Consider the following 26,503-nt stretch of genomic DNA (forward strand, 5'->3'; position numbering starts at 1 on the left):
TACTATACAGCCATTAAAAAGAATGAGGTAGATCTTTGTGTGCTGACATGGAAAAATGGCCACGATACGTTGATACGTGAAAAATGCATTGCAAAACACTATGAACCATATGACCCCATTTTTGTAGTAAATGGGTAGTTAGTAAATGCATAGCAAAAATAAAATTTACAAAGGTTGTAATATACATTAATTGTTATGGTAGTTATCTCTGGGGGGTGGGATTATGGGGGACTTCCACTTTCTGCATAACATTTCTATGTTGAGTTTTATATAACGAACGTATACAAGTCTTATAATAAGATAAAGCAAGAAGGGGGAAAAAGACCTCCGAGAATTTGCTGAGAGCTATTTTCCCCCATAAAGCCTTCCCAGGCTGGTCTTGCCCGTGCACTCACATGGCCCTATGTTATTCGTGGAGTGTTACAGCAAAGCTGGGTGGAAAATGAAGTTTTAGAACTGGAAGCCTATTTCCCCACTGATTTCCATTACTGAATGAGGAGCTATGTGCCCGTGGAAAAGATCCGCCAAAGACTGAGTTGATAACTTCTGGAGAGGAAGAGGTCAATAGTGAAGTCCAAAGTCCAAGTGAATAGAACTTTCTCTCAATAACATCATCTCCAAACATACTGAGTCTCTTTTCCCCCTTCCTTGCCTCCTCGTACCCCCACACTCCTTTTCCATTCCCCGTGTTATTTCCACCCTCATCTAGCTACGACACACCGTGATAACAGAACAAGTTTGCATTTACTGAACCAAGTTATGTTTTCTGTCCTTAATTTATACACTAAATTGGTTCTTTTTGTTTCTCATAAAAAAGCTTCACATAATTGAACCGATCTTTTCCATAGGTCAGAGGCTCTCGATAGAATAAAGGTTCTTCACCTTCGCTTTCAAACATTTCCTAACTTAAAATGCTTGGTGGCCCTCTGGCAGCCCTAATCCCCTGAACCCACAAAGCACAGTCCGAGGGGAGTCCTCCCAGTTCACCCAGGCAGAGGGCATCACCTGTCCCCCAAGGAGGCTGTGTCAATCTTGAGGAAGCCAGCGCAGTTCATGAAGACTTTGGGACCCATGTGGCACATGGTGACCAGCTGGGTCCGGCTCTCGAGCCTGGTGTTGTTCTGCTTCAGGATCTAAGAGAGAGGCCGGCAGTGAGCCAGAGCAATGGGCGGGCCCCACCTCCCAGCCTGCTTTCAGGTTTCTGGGACACTCCAGGATGGGAACTCTGTCCCCAGGCCTCAGGATCTAATTGAGCACTGTATCACACTGTCTGCTACTAAAACAACTATTTTAATGAAGTATGTTGTATCTTTCTTTTTTTATTATTATTAATTTATCGGGGTGACAATTGTTAGTGAAATTACATAGATTTCAGGTGTACAATTCTGTATTACATCATCTATAAATCCCATTGTGTGTTCACCACCCAGTCAGTTCTCCTTCCATCACCATATTTTGATCCCCCTTACCGTCATCTCCCTCCCCCCACCCCCTTTATGTTGTAACATTCAAAGACTAACACGTGGCTTAAAAGTTAACGATAAACGATACACTCAAGTACCCATCACTCATCTTTAGGAAAAGAATGTTACTGACACTTTTGAATCTCCCTGCATGCCCCCGTCTCTGACTGAAATCCTTTTTCTTTCTCCTAGGAAAACCCCCACTATCCTGAGGTTTGTGTCTAGTCCTCTTCTCCTTCTTCCGCCTGTTTTAAATCATCACTTACAGTAGCTACCTTTACCACGAGTCACTCTAGCACAGTGAAGAGCATAGCTGTGGACACATGGTCTGAAGTCTGACTCTGTCACTAGCTGGATGACTATGGACAAAGTCCCCTGTACCTTTCTGACCTGGCCTTCCTGTCAAATCACACTGGCATAGTGTAAAGGCTCAAGGAAATGGGAACTTTTCCTATTTTCTGACTCAATCCAAGCCTACCTTCAAAAGATGGGTCCCTTTTCGAGGTCCCAGGCCACAGACGTATTGGATTAAGGCCTGGCTATAAGGGTGGGCAATGGCACGATTCACATCGACCCCAACCTCATTGACTCGATTGATAAATTCACAGTACAAGGCATTGAGCAGCTCCTCTTTCACCACGTGCTCCTGTTGACATAGAGTAGGCAAGGTTAAGGTCACCGTGCCATTTTGCCCTCGTAGCCCTGCCTGTCAAAATCTACGCACCTGCAAAGGGTGAAACTTGAGACACAGGATATCTTCATCAGAGCTGCACACCTGGGCAAATTCAATCAGAGGGTCCTGGATGCGCCGGGCCAGGGAGACAGCTTGTCGCAGCACTGGAGGGTAATCCCGGAACTCTGCCTAGAGTCAAACGAGAGTTAGCAGGGCCACAAAGTCTCCTCTGCTCCAACAGCAAGAGGAAATCCGAACCGTTCTGGCTTTAAGTCACGTTTTCTTCTCCTCTGGGATTGTTTTTCTAGGGACCAATTTAATCTCTGGGGCTCCCAGTTTGAACCATGACAAAACGAACAACCTCTGCATGGGTAAGTGAACAGGTAGAGTCCTGAGTTCCAATAACCTGTTTCTCCATCAAATCTCTCTGGGACTGATAGCTCTTGCCTGTGCAGGTCCTAAGGGTGCAGCTCCAGCATTACCTCCGATTTCTTGCTGTTCATATAGAGAATGGCCAGCTCATTGTCAACCAGCTCCACCCCAATAGAAGAAAGCTGTTGGCCCTGGTCCAGCTCATGCACAATGCGCTTCACATCCTCAATCAACATTTGGGCATCCCTGGAGAAATGAAGGGTGTTGGTCAGGGCTATTCCTGCACAATTTCTCAGGGATAGATGGTCCTGTGGTGGGGATGGGGAGTGGAGGGTGGGAGAGCTTCGAAGACAAAGCAGTACAACATTCCCAGGGACACCCCCTGGGGATGGGGATATTCTCAAGGACACACAGGCACAACAATAAGGGATGAGTGACTTTAAACCAGCCTGGCCCAGTCCCCTGGTGCCTCTAACCTGTTCTCTCCTGCAACTGTCACCACATGAGGCTTTTTGTTCAGAAGAAATTTCTTCAGGGTTTCAATGTCTTGAGCCTGGATTGAAAAAATAAAAGGGAGTTGAATGGCTCTGAAGATAGGGAGATTTCAAGCAGTTCTCGCTCCTACGAAGCTTGAGACCTTATAAGACCAGAGAACAATGATGTATCACACGTTGTCTAAATGGAGCACAAAACAAAGGGCACAGGACTTCCAGTTTGAATGTTACACATCTGTTACTATTTTCTAAGATTATTGTATTTCTGGCTTATTATTGGGCTGTGGTTAACCAAACATACTTGGGTCTATCTTGACATAAACCAGTGCTTGGCAGTCAGGACTATTCTAATCTCCCCTTCAAGATTTCTGTTTTAAAGTTGTTTGTTAAAAATTACTTTTTAGAATGGGATACTCTCAACAAAATGGAAAGATACTATCAGGTTAAAAAAAAAAATCAGAAACATCCACGAGATGAATTCAAATTCCTTTCCTTGAAAAAGGGACACTGAGCAGCTAAGGCAGGGAAATGGTTGGCTTAATGCCTCAGTGGCTTTCAGCTCCTGGAACAGGCTGACCCAGATGCTGTAACAACAGAGGCAGTAACAGCAGCTCCCTAGCACACAAGGCCCAGAACTGGCCTCAGGCCAGAAGTACGTTCTGCACCAGAACGTGAGTGCCATCTACTGCCTATGGAAATGAGACTTACCCCAGGACTTGAGGGGTCCGTGACCAGGTCAGAGATAATCAGGGTCTTGCACAGGACGTTGCTTAGACCATAAGCACTCATCCCCACGGAATTATAAGATGTACTTAAGATGTAAACTTGGTGACTGGACCCAGCCACTTGCCTTTCTTTCCCGTTCTTCTTCTCTCCACGCAGTTCGCCGTTTGGTAAAATGGGGCAGCCGGAGGAAGTCTGTCACTTCTCCTTCACCGTTGACCAAGGCGCAGAACACAGGGTGATCTCTGCCAGCCAGACAGGAAAAGAATGGTGTGATAATCAGTAATATGAGGATATGAATAAGATAAGATTAGAAAGACAGGTACGGGTGATGCCAGGGGGCAGGAATAGGCATTTACCTGGCAGAAGAGAAAGCAATGCCTAGGACGCGGATGCCCTTCCCTTGGTTCTCATCCATAAAGTCATCATCTTCCTCTACCTGTTGATCTGGACGGTAGGGTGCCACCCTCAACCAGTTGTAGAGCTTTCGACTACAAGCCTGGGGAAGAGATACACCACACGCTAGAGCCATCAGGCTCACCCAGCGTGCTAAGGAGACACACGGAGGTACACATGTGTAAAGGCTGTAGTCATATGCACACAGACACATGTTCCGAGCCCTTGACAAACTTACAACCTGAAGGCATAGCTTGCTTTTGCAAACTGAACAGTACACACAGAACAGCAATATAAACAATAAAACCAAAGAATGTATGATCGGGGGACTGTGTGTGTGTGTGTGTGTGTGTGTGTGTGCATGTTCAAATGGGAAGGTCTTGGAGTGACCCAAACCTTGTTTTTTTTTTCAATTTTATTGGGGAATATTGGGGAACGGTGTGTTTTTCCAGGGCCCATCAGCTCCAAGTTGCCCTTCAATCTAGTTGTGGAGGGCGCAGCTTAGCCAAGAGTCCAGTTGCCATTTTCAATCCTTAGTTGCAGGGGACGCAGCCCACCATCCCATGCAGGAAACGAACCAGCAACCTTGTTGTTGAGAGCTCGCACTCTAACCACTGAGCCATCCAGCCACCCCCAATGCCTTGTTTGCACTCTCAGATTATGTTCCGCCTGCCCCGCAGTTTCTTCATTAGCTACGGACTACTATTAAGGGGTTCCTTCACGGTTAGCTCTAGTTTGAGGAAATCACAGGACTAAAGATCATGAGTTTCAGGGCCAGCCAGGTGGCTCAGGCGATTGGAGCTCTGTGCTCCTAACTCCGAAGGCTGCCGGTTCGATTCCCACATGGGCCAGTGGGCTCTCAACCACAAGGTTGCCGGTTCAATTCCTCAAGTCCCGCAAAGGATGGTGGGCAGCGCCCCCTGCAACTAAGATTGAACACGGTACCTTGAGCTGAGCTGCCTCCCAGACTCAGTTGGTTGGAGCACGTCCTCTCAACCACAGGGTTCCGGGTTCAACTCCCGCAAAGGATGGTGGGCTGCGCCCCCTACAACTAACAACGGCAACTGGACCTGGAGCTGAGCTGTGCCCTCCACAAATAAGATTGAAAGGACAACAACTTGACTTGGAAAAAAAAAAGGCCTGGAAGTGCACACTGTTCCCCAATAAAGTCCTGTTCCCCTTCCCCAATCAAATCTTAACAAAAAAAAAAAAAAAAAAAGCCCAAGAGTTTCTGTTCTCACCTTTATGACATATTCTTTAGCTTCAACCAGCAGCTTGTTCTTGAGTTCTTTGGCCATCTGCACATAGAGGAACTGCTGCAAAGCTCGCTCGATGGCCATGGTGCGCTGCCGGTTCCACTCCTGCACCTGGTGGCTGAACTCATCTCGGTAGTAGAACTGTTTGATCTCTTCGAAATACGTCTGGTCATTGCCATAGCTAAGAGAAGACAACAGAGATGGAAAAGACGTGCACAACATGCACAAACACTGTGAGTGAGCCAGGGAAAATGGCTCGCTCAGTTCTGAAAGTGGTTCCCTTTCCTGAGGAGCCCCTTGTTGGGACAGACTACTCAGCCAGCCCTCCCCAGTCCCAGCGCAGAGCTTTGCTTACCCCTCCACCCCTTTCATGTCTATGCTGATGTCAATGCTGAGCAGCCCTTCATCTTCAGCCAGGCACATCTTGAGAAACTGGTCATCTCTCAGTTCCTTGACAGGCTTGTTCTTTAGGTACTTGAAGGAGTAGGCGAAGTGGGCCTCATCCACATCCTATACACGAGAGGGAGCCATCAGCCTCCGGATAGGCTGGCTCGGCCCTGGGAGAAGAGCCTGCCTGTCTGCTCAGACACACAGCCGGGATGTAAGAAACGCAGGCCAATCAAACCGAGACTGGGACCACATGTTGGGTTAAAGCCCTTCACGCAGAGCTCACCTTTCTACCTTTCTTGGTGGGGGATATATTTAGCTTGGCTCTCTCCTGGAAAGTCTGCCTTAGCACCTGCCGGACAAGGGGTTCTCGGGCAATTTGCAGGGCTACCATGTAGCGGGCACCTTCCAGCACAGCTTCCGGTGTAGGGAACTGGCTGTGGAGAAAATGAGGGAGCTCAGCATGCGGGGGTCTTTGTCCTCCCGTCCCCCTTCCTGTCAGCCACCTACCACATGCCTACCTGCAAACATAATCCTTGGCCAGCTCCAAGGGCTCCGCAGGAAACTGCTCTGTCTCATGCCGTTGATAGCTGTCCCGGAGGTTTTCCCCAAACTGCTCAGGAGTAAGCCCAAACTTTTTGGCCAGACCATCTAAGGCAAACAGGAGAGTGAAGGGTAAGGCAACAGGTGGGCTCTTGGCTCTTAGAATCTAGAGCAGCAATTCTCGGCACTAGACTTTAAAGGGGTCACGATGAATAGGATGTCTTACAAAAAACAAAGAAAACTGACTTTAAACATCTGATAGGTTATTCTGAGGCAGAAGAAATAAAAAATCTCCATGTGACTCCTGGGCTCAGAACTAAGGTGGAAGCTACAGTTTAATAAAAGAACTTCCCAAAGATAAGCTAGACTGCCTCCCTCTGATCATGTGAGTTTCCCATTCCTTCAGGAATTTAGGGAGAGGCTGGACAATTTCTGTGAGGTGGAATGGGTCATGGGGGCAAGTCAGAATTCATAATTGGATTGGTGATTCACTCAGATGTCCTATAAGTTGTCTTCCAACCCACCAGTGACTATCAGGGAACTCCCTCTGCTCAAGGCGGAGATGCCCAGGTCACAAAGCAGCTAGCTAGCTGTTACCTAGGCCGGCGCTCTGGCAGATGGTATACATGTCTCGGCGGGAAGCCTGCTTGAGCTCTGGCCCCCTCTGCTCCTCATCTTCTGCCTCCTCACCTTCACCTGGGAGGAACACACAAGGCAGTGTTTTAGTTTCCAACCACGCCCCAGGATCTGACACATGGAGAGAAGCCCCCGAGAGCACTCAGCCAAGGCCATCCTTGGAGACGCACGGCCATCAAGCCCCCTGGGTTTTCTTTTCCAGCACTCACCTTCCTCGTCTCCCTCTTCCCTTACACGCTTCAGCTTCTTGCGGTTGGCCTTGGCGGCATTCTGCATCTTGGGGATGTCCCGACCATAATAAAGCAGGAAATGGCTGTAAACATCTTTCAGCTCATCCATTGACTGTACATCCTTAAGCCTGGAGAGGACGTAAGACCTCAATTGTCACCAAGGAAGGGTGTACCCCAATTCTGCTACAAGAGGTCCAATTCCCATGAGGCAAGATCCCAACTAGGGTGGGTGCCTGTATTTTCCAATGATTATAGACACAATGCCCCCAGATCACGACCACAGCAACCAAGGCCTCTTAGAGGAGGAATATGCCAAACAAACGGTGGTTGATTGTTAGAACTGAAAACAAAAAGGGAGAGGAAGTAGGGCAACATGTCTCTAGCAAAGTCCAGAGTCCTTGAGACAGTCCTTGTCGCTCTTCCCCAGCTTCGTGACACTGGCCACTAAAATCATCTGCCCCCACCCCCACCCCACTCTGATTCCAGGCTCACCAAGGTACTTTCTGGTTATAATTTGGTTTCCCATGTAGCTTTACATATATGGAATATGCAGATCAACAAATATAAATATCTGGTCCTCTTAATCTTTTATACCAATATGAATAACTAACATAAATTTGCCTGTCAGAAAGGTTACTTTTGATGTGTTGACAAATTGGGTTTCTATGGGATAAGCCCTGGGCTGAGAATTTTGTAAGGTTATACTGCTCCTGGGGGGGTCTGCATATGGTACCTTTCCATGTCGGTGGTGTCCAGAGCCCGAATGCCATCAGCAAGAGGTTTATCAGGGTCAGCAGAGATTTGCTCATACTGATAAGCCTGCATCTTCTCAAACAGGCGCGTTAGGTTCTCTTTGCGGATCCTCAGCTGGGTCCACTAGGACAGGATAGGGGAGGAGTAAGGGCTGGTGTTCTGCCCTGGAGACGCAAGGCTGTTCTGTTCCTCCCCAGGAGACTCTGGGGGGAAGTGTGACAAGCCTGGGGGATTTGGGCTGCCAAGAGAGCGTGGGCCCTGGTGGTAGTGGTGCCCAATCCAGCCCTCGACCCCTTGCGAGGCATGGATCCATATTACCTTTTCATCCCACTGCCACACCCTCCACAGGTCATTGATGTGCAACTCAGGTTCCACGTACTCCTTTCGGTAGAAGGCAATAAAAGGCACCTGGAGTGGCAAGGAGACTGCAGTCAACCCGAGGATAAAGATCTGATCCCCTTTGCCAAAGGGACAAATAGCTCCAGGAAATCCATCAGTTTGGAAGCTTGCCCTCCCTCACAGGCCCATCCAGGGTACATGCTCTCCCCTCCACAGGGGAAGATAATGCAGCAGACAGGCAGATTGTTGTCTTGATCACTAGTCTCTTTTCGTCCTCAAACTTCTTGAGCCAAGGGACCACTGCTGAGAACAGAAGGGGGCTCCCAAGTTGACTTAGGTAGCTGACTTTTCCCAGATCCCCTTGTTGAACTTCTAACCACTAGAAATGCGCTTGAGGCACTACCTCAAAATGCTGATTTCGCATGAAACCCAGGGCCTCTTTGATCTTCTGAATTGTGCTGGGCCCTTTTCGACTGAAGCTGCTGGTTGGCTGCCCTCGGTCTAGGTAATCACAGCTTTCCTACAGTTGGAAGGGAAAAAACAGCAATAGCACCATTACCTGCTTTGTCTTACCACACACAAAGCTGCTTCATGGCACAAGATGACCTTGTCAGCATACACATACACACACATACAGAGTTCTAGACTAGGAACATAGATGTTTGGGGCAGGGGAGGAGCAGCTCCTCAACTTCTGGTTCATGTAAAAAATATTCTTTTTTTGGGGGGGGCGGGTACCTGCAGAGAAATGGTTGGTGTGGCAAAAGCATTCCTGTAGATCCAGTCAGCTTCTTCTTCTAGTTCATCATCTTCAGCCCCCTTGACTGGGATGGAGCGAAGCTGCAAGGGGTAAGACAATAGTGAGCCTGACTTTATCTTGTATCGCATGTAGGGAAAACACACACTACTTCGGACATAAATGTGGCTCTGCAGGCACACGTTTTCATTATCTGGAAGAGTGTCATCCTGGCAAGAAGTAGGCACTTCCTATTTTGCTAAAGAAAGAGTGCCATTCCAAGAAGTATAAGCCACACCAGAGTCTATCTTCCCTCCTCTAAGAGTTGGACTCCCTGTCCCCCCAGGTCAGATGGGGTTCAAGGCTGCCTTCCTAGATACCATTCTCTATCAGACTGTTGCTAGATTGTTTTTCTCCCACAACCCTTGCAGCGAAGAGGCTTAGCACAGGTGTTGACAGATCGGCAGAAACACAGAGGCTGGTGGTGTCTTACCTGGAACCTTTCAGGCAGGTCCGTGGCTCGGATTTCATTGTCCTGGTCTGTGAGGTGACTGCTTTCCAGCTCACTGGGCTCGTACATTTCAAAGATGCTCCTGCGGCTCACACGTTTCTTGGCCGTCTTCTTGGGGCGAGCTCGGATCTCGCCTTCAGCCTCGTCATCCTCATACTCATACTCCTCCTCCAGCTCCTCATCGTACTCATTGTATTTCTCAAATTCATCATAATCAAAGTCCACCCCGAAAATCTCCTGGGCTTCTTGCAGGGCCCTGTGGGCGAGAACAAGAGGGGCTGTCCCGGATCCTGGGGAAAGGGGGGAAATGCAGCCCCTGCATAGATCCCTTCCCTGCCCCAAAGCAACTACGGAGGTTAAGAGAAAGCTACATAAAAAAGCATATTCACTGTGGAAGGAAGGCTCAGTTGGGGAGTTATTTCTGGGGAAACTATTATTTATAGAAGATAAAAAGCCCATCTTTGGCACATGCTAGAGACAGGGATCAAATAGCAACAGGGTTGATGGGTTCATATCCTGCTCAGTGGATTTGTCTTCTGCTAAGGTAGTATAATATTCCCTTAGAGCAAAATCTTCCAACAAAATTATACTTAGAAGGCCCACACATAAATGAATAAACATGGAGCTGCAGGTTTAAGAGGGAGGCTGGCGCCTTGCCCACCTTGGTCCCATGGGGGTTCTAGAATGCAGAGCTCTCAGGGCTTCTAGGAGAGGTATGAAATCACTGCCTGGCAAAGGTTATTTGAGGCAGGGAAGCAAATGGCTGAGAGCTTGGAATGTCCCATTTTGGGCAGACACCTCTGATCTCTTTCCTGACTGGGTCCACTTAGATGCCACTATCACCACCTCCGACCAAACCCTACTCACGCATCTGTGTATCCGGGAAGCTTTTTCCGCCACTTAGGTTTTTTCAGAGGCTGTCCATCATCATCCACAATGAAGTCGTCAATGTCTGGGTAGGAAAGGAAGGGGTTAGTGCTCAGAGGCAGACGATGAGCCAGGACTTAAATGGCTTTAATTCCTGCTCTGTGAGTGACCAGTGAGAAGAGTTGGGAGGCTCTTTGTGTCAAATGCTGGGGGGCTGTAGCTCAAAAATGGTTTTCCCCCCTTTTCCTAGGGGCTGGGAAATCCCAACACTCCCCCAAGCACTGGCTTCCCTGCCTGAGGCACATACCTGACTCTTCATCATCTTCTTCCTCCTCCTCTGGGGGGGCCACGGGGGCCTCCAGGGCCTCCTGCCCTTCTTCTCCGTCCCCGTCCTGGAAGATCTCCTCTGCAATGGCTTCTTTCTCGTGTTCCTCCTTGCCACATTCCTCCTCATCGTCGTCCTCGTCATCTGACATTTTTTTGACGCGTCGGTATTTTTGCTAGGGGTGGGGAAACCTGCTTCGTCAGGGTCTGAGGGGGCTGGCATAAGAATGCCTGCTCTCCAGCCTCACTCCCAATGCCCACCAGGTATGCTGACCAAGGGAGATGGGCGAGAACAATTCGGGAACATTCTCTGAGGCCCAGAGCCCACCCACGAAATGCTGACAAGTCTTCTCTAACAGGCACCCCGAACGGCTGTAAATCTGGGCTCCCCAGCCAGCACATGACACGAAGCACCTTTCTGTTCTTGGATGTTCCTGAAGCTGTTCTAGCTATGCCTCCTTCCCCAGGAGTCATTGAATTTCCAGGGCTGTTGCCTTCACCCCCCACAGGGACAGAGACATAGAAGGACACTTACTCCTCTTTTGACTTTGACACCCAAATTCTCCTCAATGAGGTCAAAATCATCATCCTCCAGGCGGTCGTCAAAAGATGCTGAAGGAAACAAAGTGTTACCCATGGGGACGGGGAGGCCCCTTTTCTACTGCAACACCTTCCCCAGCCTCACTTGACTCGAGAAGAGACGGCTACTCACTGCGTTTTCTCTTCTTGTGACCAACGTCGTCTTCGGAGTCGCCCGAGTCACTACCCTCGTCCTCCTCTCCTTCATCCTCATCATCGTCGTCATTGATGAAGCCTTTCAGGTTGCCTTGCTCGTCCTGATCATCTAGGTTCTCCTCCTCCTCCTCCTCATCTGGAAAACATGTGGGTCTGAGGCATGGAGTTTGGGGAGCAGGCTGGGGGTGGGGCAGAGCCACGTGCTTAACCGGGATTCTCCAGCTGCTCTGAACCTAACGACCTGGGTGCTAGGTTCACTCTTCAGCCTCATCTAAAAATGCAAAAACATGACCGTTGACTTAGAGCAGAAGCATCTGGAAAGGATTATCTCTTTTACATGATCGCCGCCTTTAAGGAAGATGATCTTCCTAGTTACTCTGGCTCTTCAAAATCACTACTAGAGACTTTACAGCCACCAATAACCTTTGTTTTCCTCTCAGTTTATATACTCAGCAGCTACGTTCCTTCTTTGATCCATAATTCCTTTGATAAAACTTACATTTCCCTTTCTGCTTTTAAAGCCATTTTTCATGGTTTTCTTCTGCTGATGACCCTAAAGATTGGGTTTGGCCAGAGAAATAGGAAAGTGGGTTTATGAATACCAACACTGCTAGGTCTCTAAAAGGAGACGCAACGTATGTATCTATTTGTTGCTTTACTGCCTGCCCTCTCTCACTACACAAACTCTATGACAGCTGGTCTTTATTCTATACTCTTAGTTGTAGGCACAGAGCCTGGTGTACAGCGGACAGACGCTTAGTAAATACTCTCCATCAAGGACTGAAAATTCTCAAGCTGGTACCTCATGTATGAGAACTTCTGTGCTTAGCCTGAGCTTCTCATCAGCGAGAATCCGACTATGCAAAGCTTAGCAATAGTGGGAAGAGGCCTGAGGCGGGGGCCTCCTCACCATCATCCTCCTCTTCCACAAATTTCTTGGTGACCCGGGGTACCACGCTGCCTTCATCGTTGTACTCTTCCTCTGACTCCTCGGCCTCACTTTCCACAAAATCAGACATCGTTGCAGCTTCTCACGGCCGGCCTGACAGACACTAGAAAAGGAAGGGAGATGGTAATAAATTAGACATGTGATTTTACAGAGGGTCCTTAAACCGTTCCACAAACAGGCTTTTAGCCATGTTCCACTGCTCTGCTCATGCACTCATTTCCACCTAGAGAAGACTAAGAATCAGCTCCATCGCTTCCATTTTCCATTCCTCCCCCAGTGACTCCTCTCATGTGTACCTTTAAAAAGGTGATTATAACTGGACTTCTCTCTCTATATATATATCACCTTGTTTCCGCAAAGAGTTTTATCTCACCATATGGGGGCATGGATGGGTAGATGAGGAGAGAAATTATTGTAGGGATAATTATATAGGTAGGGATATGGTAGCAGTGAGATTATGCGACTTTCTCATCAAGAAATTTGAGAAACAGTAAGTGCCAACTTAACAGGCCAACACTTTTACATATACTATACCTGTATCATCTATACCTGGCTATTGACATAGACAAAAGGAAAATCTTTTTCAACAAATTAAACGACTTTTCATGAATTTGAGCCCGTGTGTGAGTACCAGTTGGGAGCACTTTGGTGGGGAAGGGGCCTCTTTAGCATCATAACTCTTATTTTTACCATTTACCTCCACAGCAAAACAAAACAAATAGAACACTTTGAAAGAGAATTGCATGGCCTATAAAATAAAGGCAACATAGTTAAATGCAAGACTGCTGAAATTAAGGGTAGAGATCAAATCCTGGTCCCATCATCTACCAGGTATATAAACTTAAGCAAATGACTGAATGTGTATGAATATCAATTTCTTCATCTGGAAAATGGCAATAGCACTACCTACCTTGCAGGGTAGTTGAGAATATTACATGACATTGGGGAAAGAACTTACTTTATTGTTTTGATAAATTTTAACCTAGCATTCTCTAATTCTGTACTAACTAATCTTAAGTTTGTCTTCTACTTTCCTGCTTTCATCATCCAAATCAGAACATGGAGCTTCTCAGGTTTTGAGTAGGACTTTAAAAAAACAGCACCCATCACACAAATTGGAACATCAAAATTCCATTCTGGTATCCTGAAGCTGGCTGCTGATGAACTCAGCATCACTCCTCACCCTGTCCTGAATTACGGTTCATTGTGGATATGTCTATTTTCCCCACATATAAACTTGACTGGTAGTTAGAGACCAGATCCAATGGAAGGGCTAATAAAAACCACAAAAATGTAAATGGCAACATGAGAGGCATTACAAGATACTTTGTGATTCTTTACCAGATAAGCTGTATCCTTTCAGGTGCTCTGCACAAAATAGGAACTGCTAAGTAACTGTTAAATAAATTACTTACTTTTTCATATTGTTGCCAACTTCCCAATGAAAGTTGGCAAGTGGAAAGGAGAGAAGAGGGGGGTGACAAACAGCTACCTGAAATGGTCTAAGCTCTAGCAAGAGCCTTACGTTCTATGGCTCTAATTCTCTAGAAAATTACCCTTACTGATATCAACTGATATCATAACCAATAACTTAAGATTGAGCTCAAGGAAACAAAACTGAAGGTACTGAGTTCTGGTGGAAAGGAAGGGCCAATGATATGGTCTTATGTTCAGTTTTAGACTGTTTCAGATGCCATTTTTTTTAAACTTTATTGAATGCCTACCATGTATATACACTCTGCTAGCAGTTGGGGATTTCAAGAGAAGCTGGTTTGTTTGTTCTCAAGGAGTTGACTTCTAGTAGAAGGAAAGAGAGATGAAAATAAGGACCATAAAATAATTTTGTATATTATGACATATGTATAGAGCAGGTACAAGAAGAGAATTAGAACAAACCCAGAACACTCACACAAAACCAACCAAAACTAACATATGTCTTTCCTGGGTACTTTAAGCAATTAAAAAAAAAAGGGGGCCTTGAGGAATAATATTTATCACACACGTACCAAGTTCCAGACACTTAATAAATACCTATTAACCCCTACACTGTCCTATGAGTTACAGCACACTTCTCTCCATTCAATAGCAGACTCAGAGAGATGAAGTCATTTGTTCAAGGAGACACAACAACTGCAAGCACTGAGATCTGAGTTAAGGTACGTCTGACTCCAAAGTCACAAATGTTTCTATTGTATCAGTAGTTCTCAGTGTGTCTCCTTTCTCTCAGAGTGTGTACAGTGGGGTTTTCTGGAGGTTAAATGATACGAAGTATCACAACAGACTGAATGCAGAAGCAGATATGAGAATTCAGCTGTATTCTATTAAGGAAGACATTAACAAGATTTACAAGCAAACAAAAAGAAAAACAATGCCACTCTTCTGACTACGTTTTGTTTAGAAGATTATAGTTGTTTTTCAGAAAAGTATTATTTATGTTAAAATGTAGTGGGCTTATTATTTCTTACCAGCTTTAAGGAGATATAAGTGACATATAACACTGCATAAGTTTAAACAGTATAAATGTTGATGTGAAATACTTGTATTTTATTAATGGACTACTTTTTTGTATGGGCTCATTATTATTTAAAATGAGTACAAATAAGTTTTAATTTCTAAGCCAGTAAACGTCAATACATATAAGTCTCATAAATATCAACAGATATAACTCACATAAGCAACATGTCTTTCAAGTTTTAAATTATTTTTAAGAGTATAAAGGGGTACTGAGATCAAAAATTTGACAACTGGTCTACTATACTAGGACCTGCAGAGTTGTGATACAGGAAGACTTGGGGTTAGATTGATGCCCTTTTCCCCCCAAGATCTGTATCCTTAAGGTCATACAGCTTGAGTACTGCCAAAAGCCAGTATCTAAAACTTCTGCCAATTAAATCTGGTGCTCTAATTTTAATTTTGACACTGCTCCCCCTCAGCCCTGAACTGAGCCATTAAAAATAGATTTGGTTACAGCAGCCCCCACACAGCTTATTTTAATTGGGCTATCAGACCCACAAACTCGGTCTTATAAGGCCTCAGCATCTTCACATTAAATGCCAGCTCCTGCAGACCAGATGCCCTACAGCCTACTTCACAGAGAGAAACAGACAGTCTACCTGATGACAACAACAGCTTTCTTCTGTCAAGGGGGGCAGCTGGTACTGTGTGCTGCATGCAGCTTTCCTCCCATTCCCTCGGTTAGCAATAAAGTACGTGCTGTGCTATAGCTGGGGAATGCCTCCAATCTAGCTCACTGCCAAGCCTTCCAGTTAAGAGGTGTGCCAGAAGCAATCCTGACTTGTTGCAACTTGAGGGAGCGAGGTGTGCAGGGGGTGCTGCAGGTTGAGGCCGGCAAGCAGCAACTATTCCAGAACAAAAACACTATTTACTACTATTATATAATATCTGAGATGAGCCGCATGCAGTTTGGATTTTGTATTTAGTACTTATGCTCTAGAATTTTCCCCATATTCAGACTGTAGGTTAACATCTGCTACTGAAACAGGTCTACAAGGGGAGTGGGATGGTGAAGGGAGAAGTTCTCTCTAGATGAAGCACAGCTGCAGTACTAGATGTGGCTGAAAGGGAGAGGCTGGTGGTTACCATGACATTCTCTGGAAGAGGAATGGAGCTAGGATCAGATTGCCACAGGGGAGGCCCTCAGCAGTCCCTTCCTTTGAACAAGATGATATAGGAAGCAATTATAAAAGGAGACCAGAGCAAAAAGAAATGTCTGTTAATTCCCCCCACTGGCAGCTTTAATTAACATTTACAGTTGCATTTTTATTTTTAGGGTCAAGCTCTGTGCTGGAATTTGTGTATATAAAAATGAGTAAAATATGCTTTTTACCCTGGAGTTCACAAACTATCTCAAAAACTTGTAAATAAAGTTATGACAAAGCATGACAATGTTATATGATGGTTATAGACAGATTATGTGAGCAATATTAAGAGGGAGGTCAGAGAATGCCTCAGAAAAAGTGATGCCTGAGTTGAAAGGAATTAAGATAGTCTGGAAAAAGGTAACATAAGCAAAGGCTTAAGTTTGAAAGGGCCTAGTCGTCTGCAGAATAGACCCAGAAGTCAGGTGTGGAGTTTAAACTACAAGACATTCTGTATGTCATCAACAAGGGCCTAGGATTATTCCAAGGTATTTGCGAATGACTACCCAACTTGGAATCCCAAAAGGTAAAAATTTAATAAAAGTATTCAGAGTCCACTTAAGACAAGTATTTTTAAATTTGGGATTCAGAATTCTGTTATGAAAAATCCTAATCACACCAAGTCAAGATGTTAAAATGCAGAAAAGGTTAATTCTGCCTATAATTATTTTAACATGAACACACACCACATTTATGGGAAATAACAATTTTAGAATCTTTTCAATACCAGGGTATAAAAAAGGATTATCGTTCATAATGGTTAACATAATAAGTGATTTAAAAACATTAGTTATGACTTTTCTTTCCATGTTTCCTTGGGGGGAACAAGAAAAGAGCAAAAGCGGGGCAGAAACAACTGAAATATGTAACCAGGTTCAGAATCCCTGCAACACTGGGAGGAACAGTTACCGAACCTTGTACCTCACATGCTGGGGACCATACCCAGCAGTTCCTGCTCTAGCACAGGGGTTGGCAAACTAGAGATGGAGACGTGCCATTGTAGCACAAAGCAGACACTGACAACACGTAATGAATGGGCGTCACCTAAGTTGGCCTAGGAGCCTTAGTTTTATGACCCCTGATCTAGAAGGACAGAGGACTTTATAGAGAATTGATGACAAAGGTACCATAGGAGCCTGTAATAGAGGACTCTAACCTGATTTCGAGACACTTTAAATAAGAAGAGTGCTCCCAGCACGAGGCCCAGGATGTGCAGTGGCAGGAACGGTGATGGCTAGTTTGGGGAGAGAAGGAAGGGTTCGTGAGTTGGAAGCAAAGTCATAAGGATCTGGTAGGATAAGTTAAGATTTTGGACTCTATGTGAAAGGTGCTGGGAAGCCCCCGAAGGGTTTTAAACTGTGAATTGACTTAATTTACTTGCTAATTCAACAAATACTTATTTAACGAGTGCCTACTACATGCCAGGCATGTAACAAGACAAAGTTCCTGCCTCTGGGATACCTGTATTCTGTTGCAGGAGACAAACCACAAATAATACAGACTTTGCTGTAAGGGATAGGAAGGAAATAAAGATTCTCACCTCTGAGAGAGTGAGTTTAGGTTGAGATATTAAGAATGGGTAGGATGTGGTATGCAAAGCCAGGGGAGGAGGTTCCTGGAAGAAAAGGCGGGGAAGAACTCGGCATATGGTAGACAATGTCCAGTATGACCAGAGAATGGTGAAGGCAGCAGACTGAGATGGTAGGGCCTGCTCAAGTGGGGCTATGAAAGCCATGGAACGCCATTGGAGCATTTTAAACAGGGAAATGACATAATCGGACCTGACCTGACCCTGCCATGTGGAAAACAGTTTGGAAGGGGATCTGGGTGGAAGCAGGAAAAACTAAGGATACCATTATGGTAGCCCAGGCAAAAGATAATGGTGGCTTTGAACAGGATTTTAACAATGAAGATGGAGAATAGAAGACAGATTGGAAATAGAAGTGGCAGGACTTACTAAAAGACTTGGGGATGAGGGTAGTAAGGTACAAGGATCCAAGATGATTCTCAGAGGTCTGGCTTTTGTAACCATGTGGATGAGAGTACCAATTAGTGATGAGATAGGGAAGACTGGGTTTGGAATGTTGGGAAAACCAAAACTTTTGTTGTTACGTTTGGGATATCTAAAAGATATCTAAAAGCAGCGACTACACAGGCATTCTGGGCATGAGTCTTGAACATAGAGGAGAGAGGGCTGGGCTAGATGTACAAACTTGGGAGTTGCCAGCTTTCAGATAGTAATTAAAGCCATGGGACTGAATTACCTAAAGGAAGCATGCAGAGAACCCAGGATTAAACTGAAGAAAAATGCAACATTTATACACTACGTAGAGAGCAAAAGTGCCTAGTAATGGAGACTGAGGAGCAGCCAGAGAAATGGAGAAAATCCAGGAGTGAAGTCAAACAAAGCGAAGAAAAGAGAGGGTTTCAAGAAAGGAATAAACTGTGTTGAATATTCCAGACACTGAGGAAAATGAGAACTAAGTATCTATGGGATTTAGCAATATAGAAGTCACTGGTGATCTTGATAACAGCAAATTGAACAGAGTGGTCAGAAGAGAAACCAGAGAGATGAGTGAATAAAAGCCGAAAAAGTTGACACAGGAAGAAATTTGCCTATGAAGAAATATCAAAAAGTAGGATGGTAGTTGGAGACAGAAGAGAGGATACCAGAACATAATTTGTATGTTGATGGAATAGATTTCTATGCAGAGATAGGATTTGGGGATTGATTTTTATTGGTGGAATAATAGCATATATTACACACAGGATTTTCATCACGGTGTCATCACTGAGACCAAGAAATCGAAAGAAGAGCAAATTTATTTGCCTCCAAATATCGTATGTTTCTACGTGGGTAGGCTTCCTTATCTGCAAAGGTCTACTGAGGGAGAGCTATAAAATATGACTGAGCCTCTCTAGATTGCACTACTTCCGGATGTGATTAATCTCTTGATGAGGTTTAAACCTCACAGGGAGTAACAATACTATGCTAATGTAACCTAGTAGCCAGACAAGCCAACTGAATAAGAATGAACTTGTGTCCTGGCTGAAGGGGCACAAGTTATGGAAAGGAGCTCTAAATTCAGAGCTGCCGGGAAAGCAATCATATTTTTGTAATCAATACACGAAGACTTAAAAACCGGTAACTTTCAGATCAACAGTGGAACTAAATTTCCCCCCCAAGAAATCAGTCTAATTCAAAATTGCGTAAACTCTCCATATTCATGAATTGCAGCGGTATCACTAATAATACTCCCTTACCATTTCTGATATCGCTCCAGCTGGTTCAAGGGAGTGCCTGGAGAGAAAGGCAGAAACTGGAAGAAAATAAAGTTTTGACTTACTAGCCCATTCTGAATTTTGTGGTAGGCGTTTATGGATGCAGCCATCTATAAAAACTTCTAATTTTGTTATACAACCGTAGGGAACAGATCGAGTTTGGCACAGCCCTCTAGCCTCATGGCCGAGCTGCTGAGAGCTCCATAGGTATCACATCCCCAGAACAAACAATTCAATCACCTGATCCTGACTCAGAAGCCCTAGGTCCCTTCCATTTCCAATCCATTTACATGGCCCAGTTTTCAGAAGCTGCGACAGAAGAACAGGATCCCAGGAAGCCTGTTGATACAACAGGCCGCCCAATTCACGGGTTCCGGGTGGCATAGGATTGGGAAAAGCCTCGAGACTCTGAGCAACTAGCCCACTTAGCTCCTTTCCCCGCACAGAGCAAGGAAGGCCGGGGACCCCTTCTTCCCGCATACGGCTCCCCAACGCCTCTTCCCCTGCGGGACCAGGCCCTAGGAGCCTGGTTCCCCACCTGACACATTCGAGGACCACGCTTTCCACTCCGAACTTTACCCACCTAAAGCCCGCCGCTTCTCCGGTGTGCTTAGCCCCCACCGAGGAAAATGGAGTCGTCGAACCGAGACTGGGAAAAGATAGTACGAACCCACCGCACGGCCCCTCCGCCGCCACCGCCGCCACCGCCGCCGCGACTGCGTCAACGTGCTACGTCACTTCCGGCTCCCTGTCACTGGGAGTGGGGCGGGCAATGTCTTGCTCCCTTCACCCACCCGACTGTCCGGGCTTCGTCCGGGAGGCTGTGCAAACTGGCAGAAGCAGTTCAGGAGGACAGCTGTCAGAACAGAGCCCGGGAACAGAGTGAGCGGATCGGAAGCAACCGGGCCTTGCCGGTTCCTCAGGCCGCTCTAGCCAAAGGAACCCCTATAGACCAGACTAGGGCTTCTTCATTTCCTGCTCTCTGTGGTTTCGCCTGCAGCTTCCGGTTCCGGTGAAGGGCAGCGTTTTCTTCGAAGATTTGGGGCTCCGCGACGCAGCCAGCATGGCTGTGGTGTCGCTACTGTTGTTCGGGGGTTTGTGGAGTGCTGTGGGAGCGTCCAATCTGGCCGTCGTTACATGCGGTTCTGTGGTGAAGCTACTCAATACTCGCCACAATGTGCGACTGCACTCCCACGACGTGCGCTACGGGTCAGGTACAGCCACCCGGGTTCGGGTGGGCTGGGGCGGCCGGGGAGGCTCCGGAGGGGGAGGGGCCGAGAGAAACTCTGAGGGGTGTGGCCTGCGGAGGGGAGGGAAGCCCCGGGAGGTTCTGGAGGTCTGGAGGCGGGGAGTCGGAGAAGTGAGTTTTAAGGCAGCTGAATCGTAAGACCAGCTTATATCTGGTGAGCTACGTGCCAGGTCCATCCATTACATGTATACTTTTCTAGACTTTTAAACATCCCTACGAGGCAGAGACTATTGCTATTCTCATTTTACAGATGAGGACTCAGACTCGTTAATGAGTCGTATGCCCAAAGCCTTGCAGTTAGTCAATGACAGAGACGGGGTTAGATGCAAATCTGTACAGGTTCAAAGCCTGCTTTCACCGGCTCCGGGCTGGCACTACTCAGTGTGGGACGAACAGTCATAGGGAAAATGACCGTAAGTGCTGTCTCTCTGAAGTCTTGAATTCCAGGAGCTCACTCTTGACTGCGACCCTCCGTTCTAACGCTTCTGCTTCTTACACTTGCTCTTCACGTTTGTACCTTTGGCCTCTTTTTGCGCAAACCTTACTCTTCTTATAAAGAATTTAAACAAGCACTCACTGGAATTGGAGAGGAGAGACTGTGTTGAGAGTTTTTTAATCATTTGAAATTAAAATGCTTCGTTTGTGGGTTCGTTTATAATCCAGCAATTATTTATGGGTTCATTCAGTATAGATTAGTGAGTTCCTACTACGTGCCTAATATTGTTCTGGGTACAGGAGATAATGGTGGGCAGCCAGGAAGTTACAAGAAAAACAAGACAAAAAGAGAAAAAGAGTTCGTGAAATATAAGAGGCGTCTAAGATGACTGCTAGATTTCTATCTTGGATGACTGATGATGCTAATAGCTAAGAGAGGAAGAAGTTCTCTCAGATGAGGGCAAGGCTGTGGTTCATGATGCTCAAAACCTGTCTGACCAGCTAGACTTGGAAAGGGATTGAGTTGCCTTTGTTGGGATGTCTTCATAATCCCAGCAACCATTCAGCAAACACTTACTATGTGTCTGGCTTGTTACTTTTTAATTTGTTCTGGTTTCCTACTTTGGATCTACTAAATCAGAATATGGGTGGAAAGAGTCCTGCCAGTAGGAATCTGTAGGTTTAAAAAGCTCTTCAGGTGCTCTTGATGGGTAGCCCGATTTGAGAACCAGGTTCAGTCTGGAGCTCAGAAGAGGGAGCTGTGTTGAGCCTGAGGAAGAGTTAAAGTACAGACAGTCCCTGCCTTAAAATTTTTCGACTTTACGATGGTGTGAAAGCAATATGCATTCAGTAGAAACCAGCGAGGCTAAGCTATGATGTTTGATAGATTAGGTATATTAAATATAAGTTGAGGAGCACCTGTTCAACATCATTGTGTTATACAAGTGGTGGTTGAAAATGTAGGTAAATGAGATTGCCCAAGACGAACTGTGGTTCTCAATCTGCTGTCAGTTTGAATCACTTGAAAAACTTGTTGAAGCATTTATAAATGCTTCTGTCCTGCCCCCCCAACAAGTATTTAAGAATAATTAGGGCTAGCGATAGAACTCTGGGTAATCCCAAGGTTTAAGGATGGGAGAGGAAGTGGAGGGTTTAATAGAAAGTGAAGAAGTAGGAGACAGAAAGTATAGACCGTGATTTAGTGAGGCATGGCAGTGACGACAACAGCCAGAAGTAAGGAGAAAGGGTTCGTTTAACGTTTTGTGGGGTTTTTTTTGGAGATGAAAAAACACCACTAGGAGCTGAGTAGAAGAAGCAATAGAGAGAAGCTGGTAGTTTAGCTACAAACATTCACCCAGGTAACTAGTATAAGACATAACGTCTTAAGGGGTAAAAAGGAAGTATCATTAAAAGGCTGTGGTCAGGCAGGGCCAAGGGACTGAAGGCAAAGATAGGAGGAACAGACGAGAGTACCTGAGGAAAGTGTCTGGGAAATAGGAAGTGCTCTCAAAAAATTATGTAGTGAATGAGAGGCCTAAAGAAGAGAAGATCCCTGGACTTTATATGAGAAAGTGACCTATTTGGGGGAACTTGACAGAAAATAAAGCTTTGTGGGAGGCCATGTAGTAGAGAGGTTAAGAATGTGAGTTGTAGAGTCAGACCACCTAAGTTCAAACTCCAGCACTGTCTCTTGGAGTTGTGTGACCTTGGGTATACTATTCGGCCTTTCTAATACTTCAGTGTAAAATGGGGATAATAATAATATCTACCTCAGAGAATAGATGCGTGTGTCAAATAAGAATATTCAGGCAAAAGGCTTAGTATCTGACACCTAGTAAGTGCTCGGTGCACATTAGGTAGCGAACAGTTACTATTTTTTTTTTTTTTTTACGCCTGTAGCTACATGTTTAACCCAGTACCTTTTAACCTGCAGAATTATACGACTTCAGGCAGTATTAACCAAATTTAGATGATTTGAGAATACTTTTAAAATACATTGATAGAGGGGTGGCCGGTTAGCTGAGTTGGTTAGAGCACGATGCTCGTAACAGCAGGGTTGCCGGTTCAATCCCCACATGGGCCACTGTGAGCTGCTCCCTCCACAACTAGATTGAAACAACTACTTGACTTGGAGCTGATAGGTCCTGAAAAAACACACTTAAAATAAAAGTTTTTTTTAAAATATATATATTGATAGATCACTTATAGGAATTTGGGAGCTGTAATGGCTGCTTGGATTAAAGTTGACAGCAAATACTGGTCACATTTTAATGGTGAAATGTTATAAATATTGTTTTGATTGTAATTCATAGTAAACATTGAATAATGTTACTAGACGTGTTAAAATTACATGATTAGACACCTGACATAACTAGGGGCTGTACAGGCTAGCACATACAGGTAAACGCCTGTGCTTCAAAAAAACCACATACATTCATTTATTTAGTGCCCTTTGATGCAAATTCTTGGAATTTTCTGATATGGTACACTCTAAAATGGAGTTAATCACACAATAACTAATACTTTATAAATACATTTTGTATTTATCATACATATTTTAATGTAGAAGAAGAAAATAATTCCCCGTGTAGAGTTTCCTCCCCACCCCTCCAAGCCTGTTTTATGACATGGGGCACATTACTGACCATAGGAAAGAGGGATCCGGCTGAGCTCACACTTTTTTTTTTTTTCACAGGTAGTGGGCAGCAGTCAGTGACAGGTGTAACCTCTGTGGATGACAGCAATAGTTACTGGAGGATACGGGGGAAGACTGCCACCGTGTGTGAGAGGGGAACCCCCATCAGATGTGGGCAGCCCATCCGCCTGACACATATCAACACTGGCCGGAACCTCCATAGTCACCACTTCACCTCACCGCTTTCTGGAAACCAGGTGAGGTGGCGCCCCATGGATCACTGCTGTTCTGTGCTTTACTCAGTGGAGTTGTTTGATACCTTGGTTCTTAACCCTTTCTTTTCTAGGTATAGATGTTGTCTTTTGTGCGGACCTGGAGAATTGGCTCGTCTCATAAGTGTGAAAGAAATTGTTTCTGATCAAAAGGGAGATTTTATATCTAGATCAAATCAGGAAATGAGGAGGAAAACCAAAATAGGTATATATATTAGCATATCGTAAGTTATCTTGATGAATCCTTCAATAAAGAAACCCAAAGTTTTCCAAACTTGCAATAAAAGTTATTTTTTTAAATGATGGCAACTGACTCCGTTAGGAAAATAAACTAGGTACTGTGGCCACTTTTTAGCCTTGAGCTTTTGGGGCATGTGGAGTTCCTTAATGACTACTTCCCTCCCGTGTACACCCACTCTGCACATAGATTTCCCTGTAAACATCTTACATGAGTAAGTTAATAAAGCAACTTTGATACATTGTTATCAACTGAAGTCTATTGGTTATTCTGATTTCCTTAGTTTTTACCTACTGTCCTTTTTCTGTTCCAGGATCCCATCCAGGATACCACATTACTTTAGTTGTTATGTCTCCTTAATCTCCTTTTGGCTGTGACAGTTCTGATTCTTCTTGTTTTTGATGACCTTGACATTTTTGAGGAATGCTGGTTAAGTATATTAGGGTGCTCCTTTGTTGGAATTTGATGTTTTTCTCATGATTAGACCAGCTTTATAAAGATTTTTGGGAGGAAAATCACAGAGGTAAAGTGCCATTTTCATCAACATTGTATCAAGGATACATATTATCTATATGATTTATGACTACCGATACTGATTACCTGGTTAAAGTATTGTTTATTAGGTTTCTCCTATAAAGTTATTCTTTTTATTTTCCTCCTTTCCACACTGTCCTCTGGAAAGAAGTCACTTTACACAGCCTACACTTAAGAAGTAGGGAGTTATTCCGCCCCTTCTTCAGGGTGCAGTAGCTACATGATTTATTTGGAATTTTTCTGTATGGGAGATTTGTCTGTCTTTCCAACTCTAATTGATTACCACATAGGTCACTGTTGCCTCCTCCCTTTGCTTATTTGTAAATTCCCACTCTGGCAGTGAGATACCTGGCTCCACTGTCATCCATTTACTTACTTGTTCAATTCTAACATGCAAATATAGTAGTATAATTGTTAATCATGTGCAGTTGCTTTTGCCTTTAGTCTTACAGACTGTTTCCGGATGACTGGATTTGATCATTTAAAATTATACAGCTACTAGTGTGTATTTCAGTTACATATTTCTGAAATAATCGGTAACATTTTATTGTGATAGAAGCTCTGAATATTTGGCCTTAAAGGGAATGGCATTAGGAGTGGAAAACAGAATCTGCTATAATTTGCTCAGTTAGTATTTATTATTTTATTCTCATAATTCTGTAAAGTGATATTGTCATCATTTTATGGAGGAGAAAAATGAAGGCTCAAAGGAGTTATACAGGAAGGAATGGTGCCGAGATTTAAGGTCTGCGTATGCATAGAGCCCATCCCCTTTCCAACTTATGTTTCTTACTAGGTTAGTTAAAATCTAGTTAAGAGAATGAGGCAGAAATATTCAAAGTCACATAATAAGAGTTATAAAGTATTATAAGACTGCAATAGAAAATATAAGTCAAATAAAGGATTACTTGAAAAATAAGTATTTGGACCATAATCTTATGGCAACTGATTTGTGTCCTTTGTGTCTTTTTATCTTTTTTCCAGTTGAAATTATTTACTTATTTTTAAACAACACTGGAAAGCCTCTCATTGTTCACTTTTTCGTAGCCTTATTTTGCTTCTCTGCCTCCCTCCCCTTTCCAAGCCTGTGTGTCAGCCATGCTAATGTTGTTACCATCTGTGTCTTCCAGGAAGTGAGTGCTTTTGGTGAGGAAGGTGAAGGCGATTATCTGGATGACTGGACAGTGCTCTGTAACGGGCCCTACTGGGTGAGGGATGGTGAGGTGCGGTTCAAGCATTCTTCCACTGAGGTTCTGCTGTCCGTCACAGGAGAACAATACGGTCGACCCATCAGTGGGCAAAAAGAGGTGCATGGCATGGCCCAGCCAAGCCAGAACAACTACTGGAAAGCCATGGAAGGCATCTTCATGAAGCCCAGTGAATTGTTAAAGGCAGAAGCCCACCATGCAGAGCTATGAATATAGAGGCTGTGAGCCACTGTCACCACACAGTGTTCATAGACATCTGTTGCTGCTTCACCACCCTGGGATCCCTGCCACGGGTTCCCTGGACATCGGCCATGTCACCATGGGGTGAAGATGCACGGCAGAAAACAGTGGGTGATTGGAAGCGTCAGCCTTTCACAGTGAATTGGTGGTTCTCCCAGACTTGGGTCAGTTCTTTCTGAGTATAGGACTTGTGGGTGAAGGAGCAGATGCTTTTTATTCATATTGATAAGACAAACTGAGGGAGATATCCCTCCTAGCTGGGAAATTTTTACTCCTCAGAAGCTTGGCATCATGGATTATTAATGTGTCACTTTTCCCCTACTTTCTTTCTCCAACGTGTTAAAAAAAAGAAAAAAGAAAAAGAA

General features: G+C 44.9%; 2 protein-coding genes across 4 annotated transcripts in view; one reads left to right on the top strand and one right to left on the bottom strand.

Annotated features, from left to right (window-relative positions):
• The window catches only part of SUPT6H (SPT6 homolog, histone chaperone and transcription elongation factor), a 30,120-nt gene extending 10,060 nt beyond the window's left edge, over positions 1-20,060 (bottom strand). The window contains exons 1-26 of one of the 3 annotated variants that reach the window (XM_081029484.1): positions 19,911-20,060; positions 19,310-19,365; positions 14,111-14,183; positions 12,348-12,489; positions 11,415-11,573; positions 11,238-11,314; positions 10,686-10,878; positions 10,379-10,463; positions 9,494-9,767; positions 9,003-9,104; positions 8,669-8,785; positions 8,245-8,334; positions 7,907-8,049; positions 7,153-7,301; positions 6,905-7,003; positions 6,286-6,415; positions 6,051-6,201; positions 5,733-5,887; positions 5,363-5,558; positions 4,085-4,224; positions 3,853-3,970; positions 2,985-3,061; positions 2,619-2,754; positions 2,188-2,325; positions 1,942-2,109; positions 1,006-1,133 (exon numbers count right to left, since the gene is read on the bottom strand). In XM_081029484.1, coding sequence (XP_080885610.1) covers positions 1,006-1,133; positions 1,942-2,109; positions 2,188-2,325; positions 2,619-2,754; positions 2,985-3,061; positions 3,853-3,970; positions 4,085-4,224; positions 5,363-5,558; positions 5,733-5,887; positions 6,051-6,201; positions 6,286-6,415; positions 6,905-7,003; positions 7,153-7,301; positions 7,907-8,049; positions 8,245-8,334; positions 8,669-8,785; positions 9,003-9,104; positions 9,494-9,767; positions 10,379-10,463; positions 10,686-10,878; positions 11,238-11,314; positions 11,415-11,573; positions 12,348-12,456 — 3,134 coding nt within the window. In that variant the 5' untranslated portion in view covers positions 12,457-12,489; positions 14,111-14,183; positions 19,310-19,365; positions 19,911-20,060. The remainder of the gene's footprint in view (positions 1-1,005; positions 1,134-1,941; positions 2,110-2,187; positions 2,326-2,618; positions 2,755-2,984; positions 3,062-3,852; positions 3,971-4,084; positions 4,225-5,362; positions 5,559-5,732; positions 5,888-6,050; positions 6,202-6,285; positions 6,416-6,904; positions 7,004-7,152; positions 7,302-7,906; positions 8,050-8,244; positions 8,335-8,668; positions 8,786-9,002; positions 9,105-9,493; positions 9,768-10,378; positions 10,464-10,685; positions 10,879-11,237; positions 11,315-11,414; positions 11,574-12,347; positions 12,490-14,110; positions 14,184-19,309; positions 19,366-19,910) is intronic. The other 2 variants (XM_081029485.1, XM_081029483.1) reach the window with 2 other exon arrangements.
• A 20-nt stretch (positions 20,061-20,080) lies between these two features.
• Positions 20,081-26,503, top strand: SDF2 (stromal cell derived factor 2). Its single transcript, XM_081029486.1, has 3 exons — positions 20,081-20,541; positions 23,707-23,903; positions 25,821-26,503. Exons 1-3 carry the CDS (start codon positions 20,391-20,393, stop codon positions 26,106-26,108), a joined length of 636 nt encoding a protein of 211 aa, XP_080885612.1. The 5' UTR covers positions 20,081-20,390; the 3' UTR covers positions 26,109-26,503.

The sequence above is a fragment of the Rhinolophus hipposideros genome (assembly GCF_964194185.1).
Source record: "Rhinolophus hipposideros genome assembly, chromosome: 20".
NCBI lineage: Eukaryota > Metazoa > Chordata > Mammalia > Chiroptera > Rhinolophidae > Rhinolophus > Rhinolophus hipposideros.